Genomic DNA, 25,527 nt, shown 5'->3' on the forward strand with positions numbered 1-25,527 from the left:
CAAACTTGAAAGTTGAAAAATATCAGAGATCAATTAGATATAAAATTGAAAGTTCAATGATATAATGACACAAAAAAATTTAGACTAAAAACAAAAAACTTGTTACATATAATACATTAGGGAGTTACGAGAAAACCATCAAAGATCCATATTTGAGAAGATAGTGAACAAACAACCATACAAAATTTAAAGTTCAAGATCTATTAGATACTTTTAAAATTCATAAAATCTATTAAGCACAAAGAGTCGACACCTATTAAACACTTTTTAAATTTCAAAAACCTATTACACAAAATTGAAAGTTAGGCTAAACTTGTAGTTTAACCAATTTTTTCTCCTTCCCACAAGGATATTCACACATATAAATAACCAAAAAATTGCTCCGATGCGGCTTGCCTTTGTCTTGGTTCTACGGACTAGAGGCTACTGTCTAATGTCAATTTAAAATTTACAATAAGATAACAATAAATATCGATAATCTATCAACATAAGGTTAGTTCCACAGTTAAGACATTTCATTTATTCCTTAGAGGTGGGATGTTTAATCATCAATCTCTATGCACGTACGAAAAAAACAAATGTAGATAATCCCAATTAAAAACATAATAAATAATAAATAAAATATCAATAATATGCATCCCCTCCATTTACAAATATATATGCATTATCTCTAGCCAAAGACTCGAGCTTATTTTTAACACATGTTGGAAGTTTAAAATGCATAGACTAGACTAAAATAAAAATGATGAAAAAAAAAAAACAAGTTGTGGATAAAAGTTAGATTTAATATAATTCATACTTCAGGTTCAGGCAAACTAATGCGAATCTTTCTTCAAAAGTAATAATAAATTAATAAATGCAAATCAAATATAATCAGGTAAGGTGCAGTCCACGTGCACTCGCGAATAAGATCGTCAAACTAAAACGAAAGTCAACAAAAAAGAATTAGTGACCATATAAATACGAGCACAGTAGAGATTCACGTGGTTCCGCGCCGCAGAGGAAAATCGCCGCTTTCTTCTTCCACTCCAAACATCGCGCTCCATTCGTCGTTTTACAATCTGCGCTGCTATAAAGAGAAGAACAAATTTCGAGCTCTCAAGCTTCTGAATTTCTGATCTCTCTCCGACAATGGAGATGTTCTACTATCTCGTTTTCGGGGCACTGAGTGCCATAGTTGCTGTTATCGAGCTGAGCAAAACCAACAGGGACAGAATCAACACCACCACCGCTTTCAATTCCTTCAAGAACAATTACCTTCTTGTTTACTCTCTCATGATGGGTACGTCTACCAGTTTCTTTTGCTCTTTAGATCTGAATCTTTCTCGTTTTTACTCTTTGGATCTCAGTCGACGTCGTCATTGTTCTTTTTGTTTGTTAATTCTCACCGTGTTTGTGTATCTGTGATTTGTCGTGGATCTGATCTAATTTCTTACGCTTTTTTGAGATTTTCATTTGGATGAATGGATCGTGTATGCCATTTTGTTGGAACCTGTTTTTTTTTTTTAATGTAATTGTTTTAGTAATGGGTTTGATATGGAGATAGATTGGTGGCCACTTCGTTGGTGTTTTTCTCATCTTGGAAGCGAAATGATTATCCAAATTCCAAACGATTACGTTTTTGCTCCTTTCTATTGCATAGCTGGTTTTCTGCAGCTTTAGGCAAAATGCTACTATTGTCTAGCAATTTAGATGTGGTTAAGATGGCTTGAGTAGCAGGATTGTATTTATTAGTATTATCAATGAAATAAACATCGAGTTTGTTGTCTCTTACTCCTAAATTATGTGGAAAGTGGGACGGTAGTTTGCGATAAGTCATTATATTGTAAAAAATTGTTCATAGCAACGGGCATTTGGATTTGACATTATTATGTCAAAAATATCACAAGATATCATGTTAATGAATCATTTGCTTGTTCGTTTAATTACATATCCATGTCCAACGAAACATCCCATTGCCATTGTATCCAGAAAGTCCTCGCCCTTACTGTTGGCAACAAAATAAACACTAAATTTTTTAAAGAACCCTTGCCAAATATTGCATACAGATGGATGGATAATGGAGCAAAGATATAGCGATGATTCCTGTGTCCTATCAACATATTCAATGATTTACATGTCTGAACTTATTTACTAGACACTACGGAGCTGCAAAAAATATATATATATAAATCTTTGCTGAAAGTCATAAAATGTGTACTATAAACATCGGGATTTCTATTTCCTGTTACAAGAACTACAGCTGGTTGATATGCTCGTACCTTTTTTTGTTATATGCTTTGTGTGCACATTCATTACTTGTACAATATCAGTACCATTTCTCTTTATTTCCTTTGTCCAGAGAATAGGTGTTATCTTGTTTCATAGATGTTCTTAGGAAAGACGAAAGTTAGTTCTTAGGAAGCCTTCTGCACACTGACTCTTTTTTTGTTTAAGACATCAACTCGTTTAGAAATATGACTAGTTAGTTTTGATTTCCTCTGTAAACGTGCTTGGTAAGAAGTTACTTCACCTAGAACTATATTATTAGCTTCTTTAGTTTCTCACAGTCTCACGGGTCATCTATCTTGATCATTATTTTACGTGGAGTTCAAATACCATAGTATAGAATGAAAATTATGTGCATGAAATCATTGAAATTTATTTTATTATGTTAGTATTAAAAAAAAAAAAACTATTCCTCATCATATTTTAGATCTACTTTTCTATAGATGATGCCGTCATGTCTGGATCTGGACTTCTAGGCCAGTAATGTTCTGATACGTATTTATTTTATGCTTCTCTGGCAATAGCTGGGGATTGGTTGCAGGGCCCTTATGTGTACTATCTTTACAGTCAGTATGGCTATGGAAAAGGGGAGATTGGACAGCTTTTTATTGCTGGTTTTGGCTCCTCTATGTTGTTTGGGACAATTGTCGGATCACTTGCTGACAAACAGTAATTATTCCCTTTTTGGGCTCTGTAACATCATCATGCTTTTTCAAAGGAAAAAGAACGTTAATATTGTTTCCATGCTTGTAAATTCAGGGGCCGAAAGAGAGCTTGTGTGACGTATTGTATAACTTATATACTAAGTTGCATCACAAAGCATTCTCCCCAATATAAAGTTTTGATGTTGGGCCGTATTTTGGGAGGTATTGCCACTTCTCTCCTCTTTTCAGCATTCGAGTCGTGGCTTGTTGCAGAACATAACAAGGTAACTCATTGCACTCTGCCTTTTCCCAGTTTATGTAAACTTTTAGCTGGATACCATATGTTTCATTGTACACAATTTTCTTTTTTCATTTTCTCTTTCCTGTAAATGGTTGGGATCAAGAGAGGAGGTCTGTACGCTGTAGCTATCATGATTTTCAACTGAATTTGATTGAGAACCTATAATGTATGTGGAACTTAGCAGTTATCAAGGTTGCAGACATGGATATAATTATTCAAACTTATAATGGTTTTTAGGTGACGCAATTGAAGTTTGTAGCCTACTTGGAAGTCAGTGCATGGGATACGATATATTTTTCCTGATAGTTTTTCTCTATGTCATGGCCTATACAATGGACATAAAATAACAATTTGCATAGTCACATTGAATTAGTGCGTATGCTTTTGCTTTTCTAGTGTTGTATTTTTACATACTTGGGTCATTCTCGACTCCAAAGTTTGTCCCCTCATCCTCTTGCACTGCAGGAAATCTTGAGAAACTTCTGCCAATTTTTTACCAGTTCATCTTCCCATTTCAACCATTTAACTTATTTAAAGACTTCCTTTCAATTTAGTTCCGAAACCAATCATTAGTTTTGTTTCCACACCTCTGCTTTTAATTTTTGGATACCAATTTATATATTGTGCGTTTCTTCATGTCAATTTGGACTTTCTTAATGATGGTGTTTCTCAAATTTTAATGACAGTTAATTGTTATTAGTATGCATCTTGAGGGTGTTCTGTTTATTCTCAACAGAGGGGCTTTGAGCAACAATGGCTATCAATAACATTCTCAAAGGCAATATTTCTTGGCAATGGCCTTGTTGCGATTTTATCTGGGCTTTTTGGGAACGTACTAGTTGACTCCTTGTCTCTTGGGCCAGTGGCACCTTTTGATGCTGCTGCTTGCTTTCTTGCCCTTGGTATGGCCATAATCTTATCATCATGGACAGAGAACTTTGGAGATCCATCTGAAAACAAAGACCTTTTCACCCAGTTCAGGGGTGCAGCCGTGGCTATTGCTTCTGGTAGAGTCCCGACTGTGTTTGTTTTTTTATTCGGGCAAATTATTATATTTCACTATCTGGACTTTTTGGTATCATACATGCATCTGGACTTCGAAAATTATCTCCTGTGCCAACTTCACTAAACCAATCATAATTAACAAAAAAGGGCCAATTGTCCTCCCATTCTTATTTTTACTTATCCTTGGAACTCAGTCAAAATGGACCCCTGGGATCTTAAAAGGTTATGAAAGATCGAGAGGGTTAGCTTACTTTTTATTGCCTTTTAGTTTATCTGCTCATAAGATTTGGATACTTCAAAGAAAATTTTGTTAGCCCATATTTCTTATAAAATTCATCCATGTTTATAGATGTTCTGATTGTTTGTTTTGGGCGACAGGTTCTATTTTCTGGTACATTCAATTTGTCTTACTCGTGGATCATATAGTTTCATTAAATGTTCTATTTGGATGAAGGGCTTTTTCCCCCATTGCCATCTTTATTTAGTTTGTCTTCTCTGTTAATCAGATGAGAAAATTGCCCTCCTTGGTGCTATTCAGTCCCTGTTTGAAGGTTCAATGTATACCTTTGTTTTCCTTTGGACTCCTGCTCTGAGCCCCAATAATGAGGATATTCCTCATGGCTTTATCTTTGCAACGTTCATGTTAGCTTCTATGTTAGGAAGCTCCTTAGCATCTAGATTACTGGCCCGCGCATCATTGAAAGTGGAGAACTATATGCAGATTGTTTTCATTGTCTCAGCTGCATCTCTTGTTCTCCCAATAGTTACAAGTGTAAGTGTCATCACTGTCTTACTCCATTATAATCTCAAGTATCTATTAAACTTCCTATTTATCGTTCGTTCTACTTTTTTGGATTCTGAACAGTTCTTGGTAGCAACATCCGAAGTGAAAGGTGGGAGCATCTCTTTTTCAGGCTGCATCCAGTTGGTTGGGTTCTGTGCCTTCGAGGCTTGTGTGGGTATATTCTGGCCATCCATTATGAAAATGAGATCCCAGTACATTCCTGAAGAGGCGAGGAGCACCATAATGAATTTCTTCCGTATTCCTCTCAACATCTTTGTGTGCGTTGTGCTGTATAATGTACGTATATTCTTATACTTCTTTACATTTTCTTTATCTTTGAGACTGTTTAATGCCTTCAGGCTTTCTGTTGTGTTGTCACCTTAACTAAATGATGGCCCCACTGAGTTGTATTGTATGAAATCTTGTGCATTTGCCTGCACATTTTATGTGTTTTTTTCCCTCTTTAATAACTATTTATTGCTTGTCATTTTTCTTTGAAGGTTGATGCATTCCCAATCACTGTTATGTTCGGTATGTGCTCAATTTTCCTGTTTGTGGCCTCCATCCTGCAGCGGCGCCTCATGGTGATTGCAGACAAGCTAAGTAAGTCCACTCTACGCGCTGCGCTTTATCCTTTTATTGTATGAATTTGATTGGATTCAGAGACATTAACCGTTGGTCTCAAACTGCAAGTAGTTTCATAATGGGAAGTGGGGACGTGATCAATTGTATTTCCTATTCCAACTCCTTGAATCTTACATTTCATTGTAGATCTTCTGTTGTTTGTGTAATTCATTTGATTTGACGCTTAAACTCGGCATTGTTCACCCTATATCACAGAGATAGAAACCAGGAGTTCTTTCCGGGAAAAGGAAGCAGAGATGGAGCCATTGAATGCCTAATGTTCACAAGACATATCTGTGCAATCTGTGGTGTTCAGGAGTTGGAAACTAACTCATTCTTATACCGAAAAGCGGAAAAGTAGCTGTTTGATTTGGTATTTTTATATAGTAGTGAAGATTAAGAAATGTATAAAATGGAGATGTCATTCTCACTCAACTCATCAGAAGGAAGAACAGAAAATGGAGAGAGAAGCTCTGAAAATATATCACATGGCTGTTTTGTGCTTGAAGTTATCAGTTTCGGTAGAGCATTGGATGATATCCCCCACGGAATTTTCTTCAGAGTGGTGATATCCGCTTTTTGTAGTGTAATTGTTATTCTTTCCCAATCAAAGATCTATGGCTGGTGGTGCTCTCCCAGTGAAATCTAGGTGAAGATGCTCAAATTTGTTGCCATGGAAATTTTTATTAATTATTATTATGCCTTGGTGCATCATTTTATATATTGATTTAAAATTTGTAATTTATTTCTTGAAAGATGCTTTTAAATATATCTTAGGGTGATATGAATATTGGTAGCTCTAGCCTCTAGGCCATGGAGAGATGGCCATAATTGTTATGGGCCTTAAAGAAGCAGCCTTTAATAAACAAATATGGGCGAGTTAAAATTATAAGTTTGTTTGATGACTTTTAACGTCTCGTTTATTATATGTAAAATTAAAAATTCTGAAATTTACTAAGTAGTTTTTAAATTTTCTGGAACAGTTGGTCACAAACCTTTAAAGTTTAGAGATTCATTAGATATTTTTGAAGTTGAATTTCCTATTATACACAATAATAAGATTGGAATAGCATGAATGTAGTAGTTTTTAAGAGAGAAAAAAAGGTTAAAAAAGGAAATATATTGTTTATTATGATACGTTTAAGAGATTTTTTTTGAAATTTTCAAAAAAAAAAAATGATGCTTATTGTCTTTACTGACTACCATTAAATTGTTTAGGAGTAAAAGGGAAACATACTTTTTCTTTTCCTTCAAAAGCTAAAAAGTACTAAAATAATAATTAAAAACAAAACAAAATAAGTAGCTATCAAAATATAATCAATAATGTCAAAATGTGTTGGAAGTGGTGAAGGAATGAGAATATTTAAGTAGGAACGAACATTTTTTTTTTATTGATATCAAGTTTTTAAGAGGTTTATGTCTAGACAATATCATAGGTGGCCTCTTTTTCTTATTGAAAATTGCAACATTGTTAAGGACACGACACGAATGATCCAATTAAAATTCATGCAATCTCTTAATAATAAATTCGACGTATCAAAATAAGATACCAAATGAGGCATTAGTTTACAAAAACAAGGTATTATTGCCAACAGAAGTTGGACCTTTTTCTTCTTTTCCAGTTTAATTAGTTCATCCATGTTGATGACTGATGTCGATTAATTTTAGCATTGAAAAAAGTTAGATTGCCAAAACTTGATTTTTGCAAACTATCTTGAGTTTTCTTCTCTCTCTTTTTTTCTTTTTGAAGTAAAATTATTTGGAAATTAAACTGCATGTGTTTTATTTGAATATATATATCATGTCTACGTATAGTTTTATTTATTTTAATTCGAAAGGATGTGTTTTAACTGTTGTGTTAAAATATAATTATTTTGCCAACGTAACAATAGCTCAATAGTAATTCGTAATTACTACTTTTCTTGGTCAGAGATCCAAATCCGTAAATAATAAATGAATTAAATGGTTTAATATTTTGGTTTGTCTGTGTTTACAACAAAAAATTAATAATCCGTCTTCTTTTTTTTAGGAAAATATCCTTCCAATTGGAGCTCGAGATGCTAGTGGCGAGCGACTGCGAGTGGCCGACAGAAAAGCACCATTTACCCAATTAGTTGGGACTATATATATAATAATAAAATATATATCAATATTCTGACCACTTAATAATAATAATAAGAAATAAATAAATAAGATTTGAGCGTATCATTTTTATAGGATATTAATCTGACCACTTAATGTGGTAATTGATTAGAAGTTTTTTAAAAAATTAAAGCAGCATTTTAAAAAATACTAGTGTGCTACCACGTGCGTTGCACCAAGTATTTTTAACTTAATTAATTTTATAAAAAAAATCACTAAGCATATATACATTGTTAATTTTCTATTAAATATTTGGCTCAGTATTTTGTCTGTCTTTAATTTCAAGTTTTCTATGAATTTTAAAGTTATCACTTAATTTCCATATCAAGACTCAATCTAACTAAATTCATAGCGTCTGCCGATTTCACCATGTTCCCTCTTTCAATATTAATATCTTATTATTGCAAGGTAAACGTAGCTAGCTTCAAAATCAAATTGTAACATCTGAAATCTATAATTCATAATATAAATTGACTCATGTATCATATTCCCTTGCACACACCATCGTAAATTGCTTTTGAGTTTATGGATACTGGAAAAATGAAGGAAATGAGAGAGAATAAAAATAGACCAAATAAAATAGGGTTCATAATCTGAGTATAGCAATGAGGAAGGACTCTTTTTCATAATAAGAAGCGAAAATAGTAACAAAAAAAATTCAAATCCCAACTACACACTCATCTTTTAGGTAAATCCAACTTCATAAAATTGTAAAACAGTTGATTTGGCATGTGCATCTTTGCAACTTGATGAATATGCCACCAACATCTTGAGATGTTTTTTAGATTGAATAATCTTTGAGAGATGTTTTGATAAAACTAAAAACAAAGTAGTGAAAAGTATTGTGGAAAAAATGGTGGAAGATACCTTTTTATAGTAGTAGAGAATAAAAAGTTACAAAAGCTTTTGAAATTCTTGAAACTCTCCAAATTCTAGTATGAATTACAATTAAAGAAAAAATGTAGGAAAACTTTTTGCATTCTAACTTTGTAAATCCTATACATTTATTAGTATTGATAATTAAATAAAAAAATTAATTTTATGTTGTAGGAAAAATTTTAGCATTCTAACCTTTTAAATTCTATAAATTTATTAGTATTAATAATTAATAATTAATTTAATATTTATAATAATGTATTTTAGTTGCATAGTTTGTAAACTAGTAAATTTAGTAAGGGACAAAAGTGTCCAAAAATGTTTTTCCTACGTTCTCCCTTTTTAATATAGTATAGATAAATGAGTCACTTCCTCCCCAATTAAATTTTTTTATAAAAATAAATTTTTTTATTAACACAATATTTTGTTCTCTCTGGATAATATCTAGGTATTTATCCATAAACATATTTCTTTATATTTATTGTTATTAACAAATTGACAGCTATATATATATATATATATATATATATATATATATATTTCTTTATATTTACTGTTATTAACAAATTGATTCTATTTAGGTATGTATTTATATTTATTCATGTGAATCTATTTACTCAATTTCTATTCTTTTCAATAGTGATGCGCACCAAATGTCATTATCTATTATTCACTTTAAGAGAATCAAATTAGGAGAATGTGACCACCACGTTCCTTGGTTTTCTTTTTATTTTTTTTATTTTTTATTATTATTATTTTTTTAGTAGTGCCACTTTGATTGGTTAATAAATTAATAATGATCCGTAATCCGTATAACCAACAAAAATGGAAAAAACCACACAAATTATGACGTTTAGACCACGTCACTCAAATGTCTTATTTATTATTATTATTATAATTTTTTTTTTATGGACAACCGTCAAATGTCTTATTGGTGAATGAACAAATGTTAAAGTTGCTCAACAAATTTACAATAACTAAAACAAGTTAGGTAAATTTTTATCCTAAAATTTCAATCTAAATGGATTTTGCAATATTCATAGTGATGCAATTTTTATCTTCTAATAAATTTTCATTTGAAATTTTTTCAAAAAAACATCCTCATTTGTGTCAAATAAATTATAAAATAACTATTTTGTATATGAAATTGATAGGATTTGGTAAGTTTTAACAAAGTTGTTTAAAGATCAACTTTGCCCTTATTGATCAAATTGAATTTTGTGTAAAGTTTGATTTTTTATTAAATTGGGGAGTCGATGTTTTTTATATTATAAGTGAATTAGTGAAAATTGATTAGACAGTAAAAATAATACTTATCTAGGTTTATGGTTTAGTTTAATGAAATTAGAAGTTTGAGGTGAAAATTCGTACAAATTACCAAGTTTATAGGTACGATATGACTTTTTTCCCTGACTTAAAAGTTTTATCATATTAACTAAAGATTGATTTGAAGTGAGAATTGCAAATCTAACATCAAAATATAATTTTAATCTTTGTATTTTAGACTTATAATATTTTAGTATGTTCAAATATTCAAATGTAGTAATTATAATTTCAGTAAATGATAAAAATAGTTGTAAATTTGAATATAACTTAATAGATAAAACAATTATTACCGTCATAATTTTTTTTATCTTTGTTCATCAAATATGTTGAATGAAAAAAATCTTAAAAATAGTACTCCTCCGTTCTCTTATTTCTTTATTATTATTCTTTTTAGTACAACTTGAAAATTGTGCACATCATTAGTTTAAAGTTGTTTTCACATCACTTGGCAAAATAACGACAACCTCCATTAAAAAGAGCACATGTTCAATGTCCACACGTGTTTTCAAAATTCATAGGAGAATACATATAAAGAATAAATATCTTTAACAAAAGTTTATTTTATTTTTTTATATTAGTGGATATTTAGCTTAAAAAATAAACAAAGATTTAGATTTTAGAATGTTGTTAAGATTAAGAATAATGGTATCCAACGATATTTCAAAAGTATATCTACAATAGTATGATATTGTTCGTTTTAGACGTAACTTTAGTTTTATTTTCACTCAATAAACCTCATAGACAATATTGTGAGAATATTATATGTTGTTGATGCTGGGATTTTGGCTTTTTTGGTTCTTGTCAAATACGCACCAAACTTGATGATCATGTGATCAGATACCTGCAAAACCGAGCAGCTTAAGTCAGCGTTGGGGAATTACTCATTAAAGTAATTAGGGTTTTCTTTGTTTACCTCAGGTTAAGCCCGTGGTTCCATTTATAGAAGTCTTGTCTGTTGGAATCTTCTCGTTTAGTCCATCTATTCGTTGTCACTGGATCACAGGGATTGGTGGACCGAGGCACCTCTCCCAATGGGAGAGGAGAGAAAGTGGGCTCGACCTACGGGCCGAGCCCCGATCGGCGTCGAGCGAGGGTCAGGACCAAGCCCCAACTCGCTCGGTCTGTCGTTGGGTTTGAGCCTCTCTGATCTGTAGAGACTCATTTCCTTAGTCGGATCCAATCTCATAACATGTGTCATCCACGAGTTCACCTTTTCCTCTTCCGAAACAAAGATATCTATTCTACTGTAGGAAAGACTGACCGACTACATTTTCCAACAAAACCATGATTTAATAGATAATTTCTTTTAATTTTGTCCTTATAAATCTTTAAATTTTGGAGATCATATCTGAAAAATGTTAGATCCTAAAATCTTGCACTTTCTATTAATTTTGTTCGTTCCGCCCCTGCCCCTGCGTGTAAAATGGTATTTTCAGTCCGGTTAAAGATATTCCCAATCTCAAATTCGAACAAAAAAACAAAACAAAAGAACCAACAAGATCGAGACAAACAAAAGGGTGTAATATGAGCTGTAATTTTATTTTATGTTATTTTGCAAAAATCAAATATATTACAAAAGAAAAATATCAACCTCACCGCTTTGAGATCAAGAACAATAAAGCTACAACACTAATACAATGCAAACTATAGTAGATAAACAGTAAAGGGAAATATTACATCCCTCATAAATAGATACAATCAGCGGCGGATCCAAAATTTTATATCAGGAGATACAAATGCATATAGATATAATAAAAAAATACAAATTAAGTATAAACTTTGTCATATATATGAATTTGCATATTAATCTGAGCATAGTTCAATTGGTTAAGTCACTTGTTTTCCATCAAAACTTCGTGAGTTCGAATCTATTGCCTTCACATGGTGTTGTACTAAATGGATGGATTGATAGAAATTAAATAGAAATATAAAAATTATGACATTTATCTAAGTTACACGGACATAAAAGTTAAAGTTGTTTATTTAAAAATAAAAAAAAACATACGGTTCTCGGCATCAAAAACATACATTTTGGGAAAATGCAATAAAAAACAAAGAAGGTTGAATCACAGGCTTGATCCCGGGACATGTAGGTGGGGGAAGAAACAAACTTTTTGGTAAAATATAATTAAAAATCCAAAATTGTTTAAGCTAGGATAGGATTCAATCTCAAAACCGGGAGGTGAGGTGGAGGCATGGTGCTTGTGTACTGAGAAAGCCAGCGAAGCAAAAATAATTATGTTGGACAATACCTATATTATATACTATTTAATCTAAATTCGGGACACGTGTCCTTGATCCCTTCTTGCATCATTGGATACAATATAACAACTCATTTATGAAAATAAATTACATACAGATCTTATCAATAGTAGGAAGTTAGAGTGGAGATACTTCCACATATTTGTTTGTTTTTGTTTGGGTAAAAAACTGGGTGATGTATGACCGGGTCAAGGTATGATGTTAGAAGAGCTTGACTGTCATTAAGAATGGATGACCACCTAAAGAAGTAGGGTAGACAGACAGGAATGAGTTGAATACCAACAAACAAGATAAGAGACACCACAACTAAATAAACAAAACGACACATTAAAAAAAATCAAGTAAACTTTATGAATGGTCGAGAAGTAGAACTAATGCTATCCCACTAAATAGTAGCACCACCTACGTACTCATCGTTCTATTTAAAAAATAAATATCCCCACAGTTTCTTAAGATTATTATTTTTTTCCTAAACAAACTTTAAACTAGATATAACTAAAAAATATAACAACCTGTTAAAAAAATCTAACAAAATATACCAACCAATTTTAAAATCGCTATTATTATTATGATTATTTTTTTAACCTATGCCCCACTGACTTCTAAGCCTTTTTTTTTCGTCTCTTTCTTTTAACAAACTTTAAACCAAAAAAATATAACAATATGTTTAAAAACAAATCTAACAAAATCTATCAACAAATTTTAAAAAATAGGTTTAACTAATTAGACATTTAAAATTTAAACTAAATTTAACTTAAATAAACAAAAAAAATTAGATCAAACGATACCATGTATGAAGTTATTCTCATAGATATTAATGAACATAACAGATAACTATAAATACCGAAAATAATTTTGTGAGGTTGTGGGAATGACTCGTCATTGAACAAATAGAAGAGAGTATTTGGAAGCCAAAAATGTAAGGTTTTGTTTAATCTATATTTTTTTTAATTTAAATTTTAAATATTTAATTAGTTAAATCAAAATTTTAATTGATTTGTTCCAACATTTGTTACCTTACTTTTAAATGGCTTGATAGATTTTTTAGTTCGATTTAATTTAAATTTATTTTTTAAAACATAAAATCTTTGACTGAATATGATATAAAAAAGTACTGTTATGCATATTTAAAAAGAGAGAATTTTACAAATAAGAGACGACATATACCAGAGTAAGAGACAAAAATATTAAGAGCGTTATTTATAGAATAAATTTGGGTGTTGCATTAATTTTAAAAATAAATTTTAAAATTAGCATTATTAAGGAAAAAAAAAATGCTAAATTTGAGATGGTTTAACAAAATTGTATTTCGAAATCTGTGATGATGATCCAACGGTGGAGACACGCTTTAAGCGAAAATCACGTTCGAGCGGTTTCACGTGACGCCCCTACTGTCACGGCCCACCAATCTCGAAACTTTAAATTATAAAATATAACGAATTAAAAGAACTGGGTCATTAATTATACCTCTCATTAAAAGCGTCTCGATCACGTGACTGGTCGTTTTTTTTATTTAAATCGCTGACAAAATTAATGCTAGATGGATCTTTCATCTGTACTCGGAGTCGGAGAGACAGATAGATATTCTTCCCTAGCATTTTGGAAATTAGTAGGAGCTTTGTTTCAAGTCAAATTAGAAATGTGCTAAAAAAAGTCAAATTAGAAATATATAGTTGGTTATTTTTTTATGTTATCTAATAAATATCTAAATTTCAAAAATTGTTTAAAATATTTTTAAACTTTTAATTATACATTTAACGGGAGTATGTTATTAACTCTATTAAGTTATATATATATTGGAACTGGGTTGAAATGCCACATGGCTCGAGATTTAGGGATTGTCGCTATAGCCGAACACAGGAGAAATATCATCTATACCGATACTGACAAGATCCTTTTTTCGGGTAATGGGTATACTCGAAGAATTCCATTAGTTATGTATCAACGTTCTAACAAAAATACTTGTATGCAGGAAAAATTCCAGGTTCACCAGGGTAAATGCATTAAAAAAGGCAAATTTACAATTGTGAAGATGCAGTACTAATTAGCGAACGTCTGTATATGAATATATTTATACTTCTTTTCACATACGGAAATATGAAATTCAAACTCATGTGACAAGCCACGGACCTGAAAAAATCAATAACGAAATACCGCATCTAGAAGCCCGCTTACTCCGTAATTTAGACAAAAATGGAATTGTGATGCTGGGATCGTGGGTGGAGACGAGCAATATTTTAGTAGGTAAATTAACTCCTTAGATGGTGAAAGAATTATCATATACCCGGAAGATAGATTATTACGAGCCATACTTGGCATTCAGTTATCCACTTCAAAAGAAACCTGTCTAAAACTACTTATAGGCGGTAGGGGTCGAGTTATTAATATGAGATAGATCCAGAAAAAATGAGGTTCGAGTTATAATCCATAAATTATTAACGTGAAATCAAAGTAGGCGATAAGGTAGCTGGAAGACATGCAAATAAAGGTATTGTTTCCAAAATTTTGCCCTAGTATGATATATATATACTTCTCTATAAAATTATCTTTTTTCTTCAGCGTTTTTTTTCCAACACGTTTTTTTTCTTCAATAGTATGATATACATATACTCCTCTAAATAATATATACTTTTGATTGTTATATACTAAATTATTAGCTTATATAATATATTCCATTGACCATTTTATAATATATTTTTCATTTTAATATTCTAATATACAATATAATAAATATATAATTCTCCAAAATATTATATAATATATGCTTTTTATAGTTATATAAAAAAACTAGGTGGTATAATATATACTTTTTTATCTAATGTCCAATATATGATAATATATTCCAATATGTTATATAATATATACCGATACATATCATTTTTCTCCATAGCGACATATATATTTTCTCAAATCCTAGGTTTTCTATTTTTTTTATCCCTCCCGAAAGTAGCTGCCCCCAACTATTCTTCTTCCAACAACACCCCACAAATTCGTGAGATGGCGCAACCCACCACAAACGACAAATTTCCAACAACTGGAAGCGAATTCTCATATGGTGATGTCCCTCCATGGCGGTGTGACTCCATTGCGTTGACTATGTCCCTCCACGGCGCCAGTTCTGCAGCGGTGAACTCGACGGACGACGACCTCGTGCCAGGTTTCAACCCATAGATTTCCAATGGCGATGACAGATTTTCTGGGCACCACTGGTAAGTCGTTGTTTCAGTTGTGTGGGTGTTTAGAAACTGCCAATGAGAAATACACCCATAGCTATCAGAAAACCCCAAAAACAATGTTGAAGGGAGGGGATCTGAAGATTTTTATTGAATTGGAAAATAGAGAGGCAAGATTTGAGGGGGAAATAGGGAGGCAAGATTTTGGTTCTTAATCCATTAGAAACAAATATTTTAGAAGTAAGCTATTTTTGTAATTTAAATAGGCTAGTTGTATATTTATTCCTTTTCTTTTTAGTACAGTAAATATCGAGGGTGTGAAAATTGGAAAGTCGGAGTACAAGAGAGCTAAAACCATCTTCTTAGGAAAAATGTTTTTGATGGTAATTGGGAGAAAATTAAGGTAGCAGAAGTAAGTCAAAAACGAAATTGGGAAATGGAGGAAATGGGAGTAGAAAGTAAGAGGGAATGTGACTACCAACGAGAGAAAAGAGACAAGGAAGGGAAAAAAAAAAGAAAAAAAAATAGTGGTCAGTTGCTTATTTTAAGTAAAACAAATACAAGAATGATAAATTGAATATTCGACCTCAATTAATGCAATTAGCTATGTTTCAAATGTAAAAGTATCCCTCAAATTTAAAACTATTATATTTTTAGCATATATCATCTAACAATAGATTAGTTTAAAAGAATTGTTAATAGGTGGTAAATTTGCTCGATTAAGGATAAACTGACTCCACTAAGTTCAGATTTGGATGAGGTCGATGAATGGAAGAACCTGCATATAGAGAGTAAAAAGCTCCAATGCCTAGTCCTTGATTCATAGCTCGGCACATATTACCTCGTCCTTGATTCATAGCTCGACCTCAAATTATAACTCGATCAAAGATGAGCTACATCACAAAACCACTCAATCATTTTTTCTACAATATGTCATGATTTACGGAACTCGTCTCATTTTTCAGGTGTGCGAAATCATTATCTCTCGAACAATAAATCAAACCGATACTAACTTGAACGTTAGAGTTTTTACTCTCTTTATACAAGTTATTTCATTCGTCACTATATCCAAATTCGAGCTTTTCTGGAGTTTGATAACTTGTATGACCAAATGATACATGAATAATAAAATGTAAATTTTATTTTTTATTTTCCTTCTTAATTATACAGCTAAATTGACATCATGTTTATTTCAACCCATTAGAAATGATAAGATTTGATTGACTGGGGAAAGAGGTTGGAAACTTTTTTTTTTGGTTTTATTTTAAAATACGTGAAGGAATGGAGTATCCAACCTAAACTATGCTCCCATTGGTACAAAGAGGTTGGAAACTTGAAATATTTTTCTTTATTTCTTTTATTTTTTAATAAATTGGAAACCTGGAAATTGTGTAGTAACTGTCGGCAGATAAAAATAATAAAATATAATAAGAAGAAAATACGAGATTCCTTTTTTTTCATATGGATTTTGATACTTAGCAAAAAGTAAACGTCATTTTCAGGCACGCCTTTAAGGAAAAATATGCACATGGTGACATGGAAACAAATAATTACAACTTTCACTGTCAAAAGAAAAAATAATAATAATGAATAAATAAAAAGAAGAGAGAGAGAAAAAAAAGAGAAAAAATAATTAAAAAAAAACATCGTAAGCAATGATGCGTTAAATTTTGATTTTTGTCCTGCGGTCAAGGGATTATTATTATTATTATTTTCCCATTAAAGCTTTTTTTTTTTAGAAAACTGTTCACCAACTTACTCGTCTTGGTTTCTAGCATCATTTAGATGGTGTTTTGGTTGAAGAAGCCTGCCATTTCTAAAATAGTTTGTTGTGATTCCACTTTTTCACTTGGTTAATTTCTGTTTGTTGTTTGTCCTTAAAAAAAATTATATAATACTATGTGTTAAAATTTGTAATAAAAAATAAGTGTTAAAATTTGATAAAAATGTATAGTAAATTGATTTTTGTTTTTAGGAAAGTATGGTAAATTGAATTTAAACACATTAACTAATAATAATAACAAGGTATTAAATTGACACTGGATTATTTAGTCAAAACAAACATAGTTTAACGGTAATTGACATATATTTCTAACGTATCTCTGACTACGAGATTGTGAGTAAGATCCTCACACCCATATGTTATTTAAGTGTAATAAATCAACAACAATTTTTTAACTTTTTAAAATGTGTGACTTACTTATTTCTAGTGATATAAATATATTAAACTAATACAATTAAGTAATTATTTTAGTATCAAAGCGAGCTAGTTTAGCTAAACACCATTCGATGTATGAAATGACATCGGAATTTGACTATGATATAAATAAAATACAAGTAGGTATTTATTAAAATAAATATCGACAAATTAATTAAATCATTTAATACAAAAAATTTTTCTTTTAAGATTTAACAAATAACTAATACAAATCATTTAATTATTTTTTCAGTAGTTTATAACAATTACTATGGGTTACTTTTTTTTTTCTTATTATCATTATTATGCAATCAACTAACATATATATTTATTGGAATCAATTTTGACTATTTCGTTAATTAATAAATATAAGATTCTTAAGATTTTTTTTGGTATAACATTGCCTTAAAATGAATGAGTCGTATAAAAAGCCACAAATACAAATTTATTCTTACAAAGATATGATAATATTCTCACATATAACCAAGCACTATAATGTTAATAAATCTTGAATCTCTTGTACATTTGTTATCAAACCTCTATGAACATTGAATAAAGTCTTAAACCAAGTGACTTTGATTTGACTTTTCTACCTAATTTTTGTTTGTTGTTTGGTTAGAGGATCAATTATTATGTTTTTATGTTTTTTTAATTTTTATTTTGAGTACAATATTATAGAATGACAATCGAACTTAATTGGAGGTATATGTCAATTACCGTCCTAATTGTATTGATTTGTTTATTAAAAAAAGTTTGAATGGTATCCAATAATACCAAGATAATTTGTTATAAAAATATGATTAAAATATTGCTTTCGTGGACCCACGTAATAAAGTTAACATGTGCACTGAATCTATAAGTCATTTTGGAAAGCGAATTATGATGCAATAATTTGGTACTTACTTTAAATAAAAAATTTGATTTAGTGGATTAAAAATTTCATGTTATAATGCTCATTATTCAAACAAGTATCCAGATTATTTTCCCGAAAAATAAAGTTTCAGATTCCTAACTGAATAAAGTGTCAGACAGTGCATTTATTTGTAATTATTAAATAGGTTAATATCATAAAAAATCTTATTTCCTAAAAAAAAAAAGAAAATCTTCAATCTATTATTATTATTATTTTTTGTTATGTAATTGAGATAACACCAATTACACACCGTTCATTCAACCGGTTGAATTGTTCCCTTCCCCGTGCCTGTGTTTATTATTATTATTTTCGCGTTGGGTTCATAGAAGAAATATGAAAATGGACACAGCCACTGATTTCTGCTGCTCGAGGCTCTGATTCTGGTTCTTTCGCTGGATCTCTCAAGCTCAGCCTCTTGATCGCTTCCTCGCGCGCCCGCCTGTCTATCGTTCTTCGATTCTGCGGGAAATTTGATCGTTGACTCACCATCAATCAGGGTAAACCAGAGAGCTTGTTGTTTTCTGTTTATTTTTCCGCTACTCCTCTCTTTGGCGTTCAGTCCGAGGAAGTGAGAAGTTCATCGCAGATTGATTTTCAGCTCGTTAGTTCTCTGGATTTTCTTGTGGTGTTGGTTAATACTTAGTATCGACTTCTCGAGTAATCAATTTCCGTTTGTAATTTCTCTTATATTTCCTCATACCATGTACATGAGATATTTATTTTCAATATTTTGTCGAACTCAATGCTTTTGTGTTCTGGATCCTTCCTGCGTAATATTATCATGCTACTTGGAACTTAGAGAAGTGCGTTATTACTGTGAGGAATTTTAGTTCTTCGTTTAAGGTTCTTAGAAATTTTCTGTTTGGTCTTGTGGCGCAATTGGAACGAGATGCTAATAAATTTTCACAGCTCGTATTGATAATTTGTACACTGGATTGGTTACAGGATAATCCATTGACAATAAACGAGCGTTTGCAAAAAACCTAAGCTCATGCAGCTATGTAGGAACACTGTATTCGGTTGCAACAAGCATAACTATTCTGCTCAGAGCTCAAAATTTGAAGAGTGACTAGATTTTCTGTCTAGGACTAATTGTTGTTGATTACCCGTGTATAGGTTTATCTTGGTGGGAGCTAACTGCGCCAGGTTAATGAAGCAGCATAGGGCGGAGGAGTGGATTATGTGCTTGCAGTAGGGAAGTGAAAAGTTAATCAAGAATGGCGTTTGAGCCGTTTGAATGGTATTGTCGACCAGTTGATGGTGGTGTATGGACGAAGACAGTAGAGAATGCTCTTGGTGCATACACACCGTGTGCCGTTGATTCTCTGGTGATTGTTATTTCTCACCTGGTTGTTCTAGGTCTGTGTATCTACAGAACATGGCTGATTAATAAGGATTTTAAAGTACAAAGATTTTGTTTGAAGTCAAAGATATACAACTATGTGCTGTGTTTATTGGCGGCTTACTGTGCACTTGAGCCTTTATTCAGACTGGTCATGGGAATCTCAGTATTGAATTTAGATGGGCAGGATACACTCGCTCCATTCGAGGTAGAGTTTCCTTAAGAAATTTAGAATTATTCCTAAAATTGTATTTCTTTACTGAAATTTGAATATTCATGTATTGTAAGCATAATTAAACGGAGAAGGGGCAGTTCCTTTCTACATGGAAATATATCTTCGTGAGAAAAGTCAAAACCTCTTTTGATCATTTACTTTACTTTTCCGTTTGGAGCAGTCAGCTGCTTAAAATAGATACCTGGCTTGCTCACTATTTAGTTTGATAAAAGAACTTGAATTTAGGATGCTTGACCAAAGATATTTCATTAAAATCTTGCAATAGGAGAGGTATGCGAATGGAGCCCTTGCTTTTACACAATAATTTGTTTAGCCAATATTTACTGAGTTTACCCATGATGTAATGGTTTGTTGCTTCTCAAGATTGATAATGTTATTTGAAAGAGCTAAAAAAATATATGAGCTGCTATAAGATTTATAAGATATGTGGGCTACGTAAAAAATGATGACCAAGTCCATATCATTCCTAAGAACCAAAGAAGATTATGTGCAAAAAAGAATGAGATATTATCTGTTTAACTTCTTGATGTATTGGCTAAGAAGAAGTAATTTTGTTGGTTTTGGACAACGAGTTCACTGATACTAAGCATTATGTCCTTCTATTTTAGGTGGTCGTCCTGATAATTCAAGCTCTTGCTTGGTGCTCGATGCTTGTAATGCTTGTTGTAGAAACCAGAGTTTATATTTTTGAATTTCGATGGATCATCAGGTTTGGAGTTGTTTATTTATTAGTAGCGGATGCTGTAATGGTTAATCTAATTCTTCCCGTGAAGGACTTGTATGAGAGGTATATTTTTCTAGAACTTTTTATTTTCTTAAAAAATATATTTAATTTAATCTTATAAATATTTGTGATAGCTGGATGACATCTTACTGTATTATTCATGCTGTTCTTTCTTTGAATAATTAGTTGTTGTTGAAGTTATAAATTATTGGGAGATGCAAAAAGAACTAAGAAGTGCATCCAAAATATATGCTGTTTGTTAGGACAAAAAGAAAAGAGAAGAAAAGGAAAAAAAAAAGTTAAGATACTAAAAGGAAATTCAACTTAAGTGACATATGATGGGTATTTCAAGTTCAGAAATGTGGAGCATGTATGGAACTAGGATTAAATTGCTGTGATTGTGATGGTCTATCAATCTTATGATTGTTAATTTTTTTTTGTTTGAGCATACATTTAGGTATAACATAGATTGACAGTTGTGTTTTTGTCTTTTCAGAAATGTCCTATATTTGTACATCAGTGAAGTCTTAGTCCAGGTTGGTTTCTTTTCTGTCTCTCATTTGTTATGCTATATTTGTACTATTTTGAAATTTATGGTTGGAGAAGAATATAAAGATCTCTAAAGAGTAGTTTGGTGAATTTTTTAGTATGCGCTAAGGCCAAAGTGCTTACCAATATTTTGACGTTGGGCTGTTAAAACTGTTAAAGCTCTCTCTCTCTTTCTCGTCCAGTTTGGATTCTGAAGGTGTTGTTGAATGAGTATGAGTATTATGCCTGAGCAACAAATACTTGAAAGTGTTAGATTCCATTCTTTTGGTTAGCCGTGAAATTGAATATTTAGATATTAAATATATACATTTATATTTTTTATAAGCAACTAAGCTTTCATCGAGAAAAATGATAGAATGTACAAGGGCATAAAAAAACCAGCCCGACAAAAGGAAGCCCACATATAAAAATAGAGGCTCCAATATGTCGTGTTAGTTTGGTTTAAAGGTCACTTTGGTCGATATGTGTCCGCAATATGTTTTTCTTGCTGTTTGTTGCAGTTTCTACTTTTTTCTGTGGGTAATGGGTGCGACTTATATTATGGTCTTGATTAGGTTTCAGGTGTGAGATTTAATCCCATTGGGCTGTTGCTTTTGTAGTCTTACATTTATTTGTAATATTAAAAAAATATTTCACTTAATTTCCAGGAATAAGTAGGTACAAAATTTGCTATATAATTAACTAGTGTCGCAATAGTGGTTTTAATATACAAATACCTTGCATTTTTACTTTTTATTTTCTGAAATTGATTATAAGATTCATTTTTAATATCTTTTCCCCTCTAGCTTGGGAATAGGAAGGACCGAAAATCCACGGTATAGGATTCAAGGATGCTTAGAATTTTTGCAGAGAAATAGAGCTCTATGGAAGAATTTTGTGTGAATATTAGGCATACGGCTTCTTGGTGGGCTTCAATCCACAAGAAGGCTTTCTGTAACTATGGTTTTCTTTTGACTCTTCAGAGTTGGAATTCCTTGATTGTATAGTATCTTAGTTTCTTGGGGAGGGTCTTCTCGACCCTTCGCCCCTAGGTTGTATGCCTCTTTTTTAGACTCCTTTTCTTTTGGAATGAATCTTTGTTTATTATAAAAAAAAAAATAATTGCAAAACTTGAAACAAACATGGTTTATTTCTAACCAGCATTGTATGCCATCTATCAAAGTCAACAAACCACATAGCCTATTAGTGTTCGGTTGGGTTTCATCTCATTCCATCTTGTGAACTCTCTTCTGAGATTTTATTCTTGCTGTAGGCTTTATTTGGTGTTCTTTTGGTCGCATATGTGCCTAGCTTGGATCCTTATCCTGGTCATACCCCTCTAAGTAGTGAATCTGTTGATGTTGAGTATGAAGAACTTCCTGAAGGAGAACGTGTATGTCCTGAGCAGCAGGCAAACCTTTTTTCAAGTAAGTATTATTTTCTTAAAATCCCGCGTTACCTTTTTTTTTGAGATGTGGAGTATATAGATTGCTGTTTTATATTATAAGATTCGTAAATAGTGTATAAACACCATGAATTATTGGTAATAGTGCGAGGGAGTGAAACAATGGGAGAAGATGGGTGTGTTCAAATGTAACTATGCAAGGTCCTGGCAACTTATGCGGTGTAGTTCAAGTAGGAAAATGGTTTAGCTTTAAACCCTCGAGGGAATGAACTAGTTACCTGATATGGGTAATGTTCTAACTGCTTTCAATTTTAAATAACAGAGACTATTTATAACATACAAGTAAATGTGCCAACTATTTTACCACTAACGGAGAATACACATAGGTATATGGATAACTATAATCAACCACATCAAACCCCTACCTCTTGACTCAACCCTTGAACTATGAAATCAAGATCTCTTTCAAATTATTTGGTCTATTTTTCATAACTTTTGGCAGACATATATCTCATGTTAGCCTGCTGTAAGTTATGTATTACTTTTAGCTGGAGTTTTGGCAGCCCAATCAGTTCGTTTAGAATTGACTGAATGCTCTTCCACAGTTCATTCTGTCTTTTTAGTTATATATTTGCTTTTCCTAATCGCGGTTACTTTTTGCTAGAAATTACTTTTGCATGGATGGATTACATAATGAAGCTAGGATACAAAAGGCCACTTACAGAGAAGGATGTTTGGAAACTGGATATGTGGGATAGAACTGAAACATTATACAATAAGTCTGTATATATCTCTCTCAACATTATTTTTGTTGTTTCTTGCTCATTATTTTTGAATCTTATTTAGTGTTCTCTGTAGCTTTCAGAAAACTTGGGATGAAGAATCTCATAAATCCAAACCGTGGCTTCTTAGAGCAATAAACAGCAGCCTCGGAGGAAGGTAAGTAGAAGATGTGTGGCAAATAGTTTCTTCTGAATGGAATGCTATTTCCCCGTTTCTAATAGACAAAAATAGTTTCTTTTGAGTGATAGATATTTGGGCAAATTATTAATTTGCCAGTACTTTTATTTTTCTTTTATCTTCTGGTTTCTTACAACGAAAATATTTCCCTAGTTTTGGGCAACATGCTTATGCTTACTAGTACATTAACACGTGTATTATTCATGACATTGACCATTTCTTTTTGATGAGAAATAGGAAACTAAAAACAACTGTTTTCTATAAATAATCAATGGTGTACTTATTAAAAAATGATGTGCAATTTAATCAATAATTTCACGAATTAAACTTTTATTAGTTGTAGAAATTAAACAAGTGACTAAACATGAATGTTTAGAATATGTTGTTGTTATTCTTTGAGAAGATAATACTCTTAAAACTTTTGTATAGTATTATCTTATAATAATAATAATGAAATAAAGTAAATTATACAGTGATTTTTTTTTTTGATGAAAAGATTTTATAATAAATAATATTTTAAAGTTGTTATAGTTTTAATTAATGAACAATGAATTGACAAAATGAATTTATTTTGTAAGGAAAAATATTTGTGAAGCTATTCTAATTTTAATGAAGTACTAATAAATTGGTAATTGTTAAGAGAGACGGAGTGCACATAAAGATTTAAATGATTAATTGGTAATTGTTAATGACATGTTTTGTAAATTTAATTATTGATAAATTGACAGGAAAAAAGAAACTTAAAAAAACTAGCAGAGGATAACGAGTTCTTCTAGGAGAAATAAATCACAATTTTTGGGCGAAGGAATGGAACATTTTGTTAACAAAAGCCAATAGTTCAGAAAAGGGACGTGAAGACAAGGACTCTTTCCTCCAAAGCCTAGGAGCTTGTAAAAAAATTAATTAATCAGGAAAAGTCTAGGAAAGTGAAAGTGGAACCCACCACAATCCATGTAGCCATTTAGGCAATTTAGTCAACTCAGCACCACCTATAACCTCTATGCCAGCCTACTCATTGGTTCCACTGGGTCGTGAAATTAATGATTATTAAAAATTTTAAGAACTTGCATAAAATTTTAAAATAATTTCATTTTAACAATAGATAATTTGTACATATTATTAAATTTTCATCATTGAATTTTTAATAAATAAATTCTATTTTTACTTTACTAAGCAATGGATTTAAATAATGTTTCATATCTTCAATAATGTGTTTTTTTCATTGAATCAATTAATACATTATGTATTTATATCATGTCAATTTTATAACTGGGTACTTAGGTTCTCCCAGGACATGGGTTGTGTTGTACTTGTACCTAGTCATGCAGTGTGTCGGGTTGCATGCCTAATTAATTTGATAGCAACCATAGAGTGCTATAAGGTATTTGATTCTCGGTAGAGTCTTTCAACCCATGAAGAGGTCATGCCTAATTAATTTGATAGCAACCATGGAAAATTTTCTTTATTATTATCATTTAGTATGCATTACAAAAATTTCCCGCTATACAGCAAGAATCTGACATTAATCCTCTCATACCTACTAATTGGTGTACTCACTAATAAATCGACTAATTAAACTCATGTTTCTATAATCAATTCGATCCCCCGATTGAATCGGGGGCAAACGCCTACGAAAAGATCGTTTGGATTTAAGAAGGAGTCGCTTGGATTTATCCATGGTTTGTTTATTCCTTATCCCGAAAATCCTATTTCGATCGGATCTAAAATGATTTAGAATTAAGAAATAGGATAATATTTTTCTTGACTTTTACACATTAATGCTTCCAAATATAATGAAGTATATGAGCTAAAGAACAA

The 25,527-nt window shown here is 31.5% G+C and overlaps 2 protein-coding genes across 5 annotated transcripts in view; both read left to right on the plus strand.

Moving 5' to 3' along the window:
• Positions 1 to 1,053: 1,053 nt before the first annotated feature.
• LOC111015848 (uncharacterized) lies at positions 1,054 to 6,371 on the plus strand. 2 transcript variants are annotated; one of them, XM_022291019.2, is made up of 8 exons: positions 1,056 to 1,282; positions 2,793 to 2,937; positions 3,028 to 3,196; positions 3,950 to 4,220; positions 4,725 to 4,990; positions 5,084 to 5,299; positions 5,503 to 5,605; positions 5,843 to 6,371. In XM_022291019.2, the coding sequence occupies exons 1-8, from the start codon at positions 1,132 to 1,134 to the stop codon at positions 5,902 to 5,904; spliced, it is 1,383 nt and encodes a 460-aa protein (XP_022146711.2). In that variant the 5' UTR covers positions 1,056 to 1,131; the 3' UTR covers positions 5,905 to 6,371. The 2 variants fall into 2 exon arrangements, with proteins under 2 accessions (XP_087983503.1, XP_022146711.2); XM_088127377.1 differs by having other exon boundaries at positions 1,054 to 1,282; positions 4,725 to 5,299.
• Positions 6,372 to 18,767: 12,396 nt separating this feature from the next.
• LOC111015826 (ABC transporter C family member 2) overlaps positions 18,768 to 25,527 on the plus strand; it is a 42,746-nt gene continuing 35,986 nt past the window's right edge. Inside the window, exons 1-8 of one of the 3 annotated variants that reach the window (XM_088118545.1) lie at positions 18,768 to 19,012; positions 19,461 to 19,516; positions 19,632 to 20,065; positions 20,701 to 20,879; positions 21,313 to 21,352; positions 22,618 to 22,771; positions 23,414 to 23,528; positions 23,608 to 23,688. In XM_088118545.1, coding sequence (XP_087974671.1) covers positions 19,733 to 20,065; positions 20,701 to 20,879; positions 21,313 to 21,352; positions 22,618 to 22,771; positions 23,414 to 23,528; positions 23,608 to 23,688 — 902 coding nt within the window. In that variant the 5' untranslated portion in view covers positions 18,768 to 19,012; positions 19,461 to 19,516; positions 19,632 to 19,732. Of the gene's footprint in view, positions 19,117 to 19,460; positions 19,517 to 19,631; positions 20,066 to 20,700; positions 20,880 to 21,312; positions 21,353 to 22,617; positions 22,772 to 23,413; positions 23,529 to 23,607; positions 23,689 to 25,527 lie in introns of all 3 variants that reach the window. The other 2 variants (XM_022290988.2, XM_022290987.2) reach the window with 2 other exon arrangements.

Source organism: Momordica charantia (genome assembly GCF_013281855.1).
Source record: "Momordica charantia cultivar OHB3-1 chromosome 1 unlocalized genomic scaffold, Mcharantia_2.0 BLBB01000001.1, whole genome shotgun sequence".
In the NCBI taxonomy this organism is placed as follows: Eukaryota; Viridiplantae; Streptophyta; class Magnoliopsida; order Cucurbitales; family Cucurbitaceae; genus Momordica; species Momordica charantia.